The sequence below is a fragment of the Rhagoletis zephyria genome, unplaced genomic scaffold (assembly GCF_001687245.7).
Source record: "Rhagoletis zephyria isolate East Lansing unplaced genomic scaffold, Rhagoletis_zephyria_1.1 Rzeph_scaffold_00592, whole genome shotgun sequence".
Lineage (NCBI taxonomy): Eukaryota > Metazoa > Arthropoda > Insecta > Diptera > Tephritidae > Rhagoletis > Rhagoletis zephyria.
In genome coordinates, this window is record NW_016157676.1 from 66,133 (window position 1) to 72,323 (window position 6,191).

Sequence of the window (6,191 nt, forward strand, 5' to 3'; positions counted from 1 at the left end):
GAATTTTTAAATTCTAAAGAAATTTCCCATTGTATTTGTTACCCATATTTTTATTCTACATTGCATTAAATTTTTTAATAATTTTCGGAATTAATCATATCTTTGAAATTACAAAGTCCTTCAAAATAAATCCTGCGGGCAGAGAGAAAAAATAAAATCGCCACTTGAAATAAAAAAGTCGATTTAAAACCATGGAACAATAATTACAGATATTTTCTTCCTGTTTTGCTTCACATCGAAATTCGGGCTCCCTTATTTTCATTTTGACGCAGTTCAATATTGGTTCTCTTAATTTTATTTGGATTTGCGTTTTGTTTTCGCTTTATTTAATTTTTTTAAACAAAAGAAAAAACGATTGAAATTAAGTGAGCCATACAAATTTTGAACTTATTTACAAGCTAATGTTTTTTCGGCTTTTGCAAATTGAAGAAGTTCTCTGTAAGATGGTTTGTTGAAGAAAATATGTGAACATATATAGTATATGGGGTATGGAAAAAGGGATATTTCCAGCAGTAAACGCTTTAGTGTGGGCAACCATGATATTTTTTAAATAAGGCAGATCTGAAGATGCGCTCTCTGGAAAGACAATACCTGTAATTATTGTGCCATGGTTTCAAACCCATTTATTTATTATTTATTTCATGGTAGGAGAGCTTCTCAAAGAATATACAGTAAAACCCGCTTAAGTACCTCACGAAAAATGTCAGCTTTTTGAGGTACTTAGGCGGGTTGGGTACTTAAAAGAACCCGCTTAAGTACCCGCATCGAGCATAATTATTGATGTAGTTACATCTTTTTGTTAACTTACATAAATATGTAAATCCTTGAATAAAACATAAACATTTAATGAAGTATACGTATTTATTTAAGATTTTTCAATTAAAATACAGTTCATTCCCTAACAAATACCATGAAAACCTAAACTTAAGATTTTATAGAACACGTAAAGAAAAAAATTCATCAACATTTAAACTTTTTTAACTCAGATGTGTTTTTCGAGTATATAGTTTTATAGCCCATTCAATTTTAATGTAATATTTTGCAAGTTTCAAGTGTCTCCAAATTACCGTTGATTTTTTATAATTATTTTCTCGAAGGTGTGAAACGCTGCCGCTGAGATTCAAAATATGTAAATATTTTAAGGAATTTTAAAAGAGCACTTAAAAGGGGAAAATCATAGGTAAACTGGTAAATGGGGTACGAAAAATTGAGGTACTTAGGCGAGTTGGGTAAATAAGCGGGGAGATACTTAAGAGAGGGATTTTCTTCAGATTACATTCAAAAATTCACATTGCCCAAAAATGTTGGTTACTTAAGCGGGTTAGGTACTTAAGCGGGGTGGTACTTAAGCGGGGTGGTACTTAAGTGGGGTGGTACATATGCGTTTATTCCATTGAAAGGGAGCATTAGGGTATTCAGTTTTTTTTTATAGATTTTTTTTTGCGAAATACCTTTTTTTGTGGATTGTTGGTAGTAGTATTTTTTGAATTTCTGTTGATTAGGTTATTTTTCGCTGAAATTCACTCATATTTCATATTTACATATATGGCGATTACATTGTATCATTAGGCTAAGAATATTTGAGAATTGTTAATTTAGAAAATAAAGATAGGCGTGAAAAATAAAATAAGTGGAACATAGATATTTATAAAACCTAACGCTGAATTTAAGGTTTATAGATTTTGAAAGGTGAAGGGCATAAGGTGAAATGGAGTGCTAGAATTCTATTACTTTGGTGTGGGTGTTGCGCTAGTGCAACAGAGGTGACGTGTGGTGTGGACGTAACGACGATGACCTCGACGGGACATTGACTGACTGTTATTTGACATACGGACTACTGCCAGGAATAGGGGGCGCTGCTGCGGCGCCCAAGGCTTCTTGGAGTTCACGCAGAAGCGGTGGGACGACTCCACCTGACCAGACTGGCTCTCTTTCGTTTTGATTATGTTTTCTTTAAGCTTTCCTCTTTTCTTCCTGGCTCTTTCTCTTTTTTTGTAATAACTAGGCATGACTCAAATTTTGTTCATGTCGCTAAAAGGCAAGGCAGGTAGCAAAGAGCCGTAAGAGAGTATTCCTATTAGGCATAACCCCATATCAGAACCCGCTAAGACAATGTCTGCGCCAATTACTGTTAATAACTTTACTTCATATGCAAAAATGCTCAAAAATACTCCTCCGACACAACCTCTTTTTGGTCAGAATAGTAGAAACCTAGAAGTTACTACAAACAGAGCATGGTACAAGATTTGATTAAAAATCAAAATCTATGTATTTGTCAATGTTATTGTGGCTTGTTAACATTTTATTTTTAATGTTTTATTGAGCTTTTTACCACGATTGTTTATTAGGAAAAATTGAAAAAGCAACAAAGTCTAAGCGGTAGAAGTTATAGCACTATTTCGGAGATTTTGTTTTTTTTTTCTAGACTTTCAATTTTTCCTAATAAACAATCGTGGTACAAAGCTCAATAAAACATTAAAAATCTATTACTTGAAGCCATTTTAGCTAAACCATGAATAATCTCAAAATTTGTTTTTGGAATGCGAACGGGATAACTCAGCATAAACACGAACTAGAAATTTTCCTAGAGCGATATCATATAGACGTTTTGCTTGCATCTGAAACCCACCTTACACAATTTAATAAGTTTCAAATTAATGGGTACAAATTCTATGATACTAAGCATCCACAAGGGAAAGCCCGAGGTGAAACAGCTATTCTCATTCGTAACAGAATAAAGCACTATGAATTAGAATCGCAAAGTGATGAGTTCATTCATAACACTGCAATACACATTGATGACCACTTGGGTGGCCCTACTGTATCTGCTATATACTGCCCCCCCTCGTCATAACAGAAAAACAATTTAATGACTTGTTCCTAAAGTTTGGCCGTAAGTTTATTGTAACAGGAGATTACAATACCAAACACACATTCAGGGGATCTAGATTGATTACAACAAAGGGTAGAAATCTATATAAAGTAATCCAGTAGTGCGATTCACTACGCTATTTTAACAACACTTTTAATTGTTAAAGCAACTAAACGACAATATTATCAATTAAGCTATTCATTAAACGTTTCCCTAACAACATTCGTCAACGCAAAATCAGCTGTTGTCGTTAACGATAACAACGGCCGCTAATTTGACAACGTCTAGTTTGGTGTTGTTACAAAAAACAAAAAAATCGAGAGCGCAAAAATAAAAGATTAAGTGAAAAAATGTCGTTTGAATACCTCGCTTATAGTTTGTCGCGTAGTCAGGAGCAATTTAACGCATTGAGGGTGGATCGGCGTATGTTGCGGATTGCGGACAACCCGTTTGAGTTGCCACCAACAGAGTTCCGGAAATTATACCGGCTAGGACCCAACTTGGCAGCCGGTCTGGTTCAACGGTTGGAAGTGTATTTGAAAGGCTCAAGAGTAACTGCCATATCCGCCGAAAAGCAGGTGAGGCACTAGATCTTTAAGCTTAATGCACCTTGTATAAATTCTCTTGTATTTTTGAAGGTTCTGTCTACTTTGCGTTTTTATGCCACTGGGTGCTATCAACGCCCTGTAGGAGAGCAGTGGGGCATTTCGATGAGCCAGTCATCCATAAGCCGCTGTATTCATCGTGTGACGGATGCAATTAACAACCACTTGTTTTTAACGGAGGTCAAGTTTCCTATGACTCAAATGGAACGTCAAGTTGCCAGAGAAGTATTTTCCTCAGCACCGGCGCCTTTTGTCGGGGGAACTATTGGGGCGATCGATTGTACCCATATTTCTATTTTGGCACCGAAAAATAATGAGGAGGCGTACGTTAACCATCATGGATACCACTCATTAAATGTACAAATGGTAAGCAAATTGTTACGAAAGAAAATGATTGCATAATTACCACTGCGACCCAAATTAGATATGCGACCCAAATTTGAAAATTTTAAACGTGAATGCGAAGTATCCGGGAGCAAGATATGACTCCTATATTTGGAGCTCCTCTGCAGTGCGGAGAGTGATGCAGCGTTCGTACGAAAATGGGAACCACAACTTGTTTTTAATAGGTAACGCTTATTAATTAATGTTAAAGTTAACTCTAAAAGAAAATGTTTGCAGGTGATCTGGATACCCCCTAGAGCCGTGGCTTATGACGCCGTTACCAAACAACCGGAGGGGTCTCCTAAATTTCGCTATAATGAAGCGCTCTGCAAGCTAGGAATCCTATCGAAAGACTTTCCGGCGTCCTCAAAGGAACTTGGCGATGTCTTTCGCTACAAAGGGTTCTTTTGTACGATCCCGGGTTTGCTGGAAAAGTCGTCAATGCGTGCGCAGTACTGCATAATATTCGTTTGGGAGAGCAGCAAACGAACGAACCTGATAACTTTGCAACCGAAAGTGGGGCAGACATACTTCTTGAAAACTCCAACTCGTCATCTTCTGCTGCGAAACGAATCCAAGACAGATTAATAGCTAACTTTTTTTCTTAATAACTTCTAGTTAATTAATCATTTTTCTACTTTAGACTGCGATCAAAATTACAAATATATACCCCATTGCCAAATTATAATCGGACCACATATAGGTAAGTTTTAACTAACTACATATTTGTTTGTTATTTAATTTCTGTTTATAACTTTTTTAAATAGTGTAATCTGTAACTAAAACAGTATAAATACAAGTTTCAAACTTTGTGCAATATTTAAGCAAAACTCAACAAACCTTCGTAAAAACTTCAAGTTTTTTTTCAGAATGATATTAAAATTAAGTATGCAGTTTTGTAGTCCTTACATTTTAGTACAATGAAGTGCAAGTTTGATGTTGCTGAAAAATCCCTTGATTTTTGATATTTTTTTCCCTGGTGGTGTTGTGCATTTTTTTCTACACGAAAAAATGGTAGAACGTACTTTGTATGGATGAAAATTCGCAAAAAAAACATCAAAATTCAAGGGCTTTTTCAGCAACACCAAACTTGCACTTTATTGTACTAAAATGTAATGGACTACAAAACTGCATACTTAATTTTTATATTATTCTGATAAAAAACTTGAAGTTTTTACGAAGGTTTGTTGAGTTTTGCTTAAATATTGCACAAAGTTTGAAATTTGTATTTATACTGTTTTAGTTACAGATTACACAAGCAATATAAATTAAAAAACAAAAACACAAATAGTTCGTTAAAACTTGCCTATATGTGGTCCGGTTATAATTTTCCAATAGGGCGTAAAACAAATATAGAGGACTGTAAGTTAAAAGGTGATAAGTCTACTTATTATACCTTGAATTTAAAGGAATTGAATAATTTAAGTTTTCAATGTAATGCGTATACATCGTTTATTAAAAAAGTGAATATCACATAAGTATGTATATATGTACATATTTAAATATTATATTTCTTTAATAATAATAATAAAACAGGCATAATAAAATCAGTCTTGAAAATATATATCAACGGTAATTTTTAGCGACTTGAACTTGCACATTATGGTTCTAAGATTGAATGGGCTACAAAACTGCATACCCAATAACCTTATAAAGATTTTGGCTAAAAAGTTGAAGCTTTGGTGAACATTTTTCAAGTTTGATTGATTGTTGTAAACTTTGTGCAAGCTTTACAAATTTTATTTATGTGGTTTCTGTTATAAATGGAACTACATTTTTAACGAAAATTATTAAAAATAAATAAATACATATAGGGAGCAAACATAATTTTGAAGTTTGATGCTATTATTTCACTCGCAGCTATAAATAAAAAATTTACGAAAACCATTTAACATGAAAAATTGTGTTAATATTGTAAAAGAAATCACTGTATGCACATTTTTGTTGCTGAGTGTATATCTATCTAATACTAATAAATAAAATTATATTTTAAAATCCAATTTAATATATTAAAAAAAGTAATTAATTCATTTAAAGGTACGAAGTCTCTTGCGAAAAATCAAATTAAATAAAAATTAAAAATAGTTCATTTTAAATAAATCAGTTCATTTCAAAGTTACTTTAAAAAATTAAATAAAAATATTTCACTGGGGGCCGAGTGCCCTGGCCAAATTATTAATGGCTTCGGCGCAGACCGTCATACCCTCCCCAAAGGCTTGCAGCCCATTCCCAATGGAAACTTGAGTCTCTACCAGCCGGGAAAAACTTTCGGCCAGCATCTATTCGAAAAGAATGTAATATAAAAATTAAGCCACACACCTCTAAATAAA

The 6,191-nt window shown here is 33.9% G+C and overlaps 1 protein-coding gene across 1 annotated transcript; it reads left to right on the forward strand.

The window, feature by feature from the left end:
* Positions 1-2,999: 2,999 nt before the first annotated feature.
* Positions 3,000-4,613, forward strand: LOC108360600 (putative nuclease HARBI1). The gene is made up of 4 exons (XM_017612951.1): positions 3,000-3,450; positions 3,511-3,843; positions 3,902-4,046; positions 4,099-4,613. The coding sequence occupies exons 1-4, from the start codon at positions 3,223-3,225 to the stop codon at positions 4,116-4,118; spliced, it is 726 nt and encodes a 241-aa protein (XP_017468440.1). The 5' UTR covers positions 3,000-3,222; the 3' UTR covers positions 4,119-4,613.
* Positions 4,614-6,191: the final 1,578 nt, after the last annotated feature.

Excerpts from the sequence above, each read along its gene's own strand:
- LOC108360600 (XM_017612951.1), top strand. The coding sequence starts at position 3,223 with ATGTCGTTTGAATACCTCGCTTATAGTTTGTCGCGTAGTCAGGAGCAA. Across the intron at positions 3,844-3,901 it reads ACTCATTAAATGTACAAATG|ATATGCGACCCAAATTTGAA; the intron begins GTAAGCAAATTG and ends GACCCAAATTAG. Across the intron at positions 4,047-4,098 it reads CCACAACTTGTTTTTAATAG|GTGATCTGGATACCCCCTAG; the intron begins GTAACGCTTATT and ends AAATGTTTGCAG.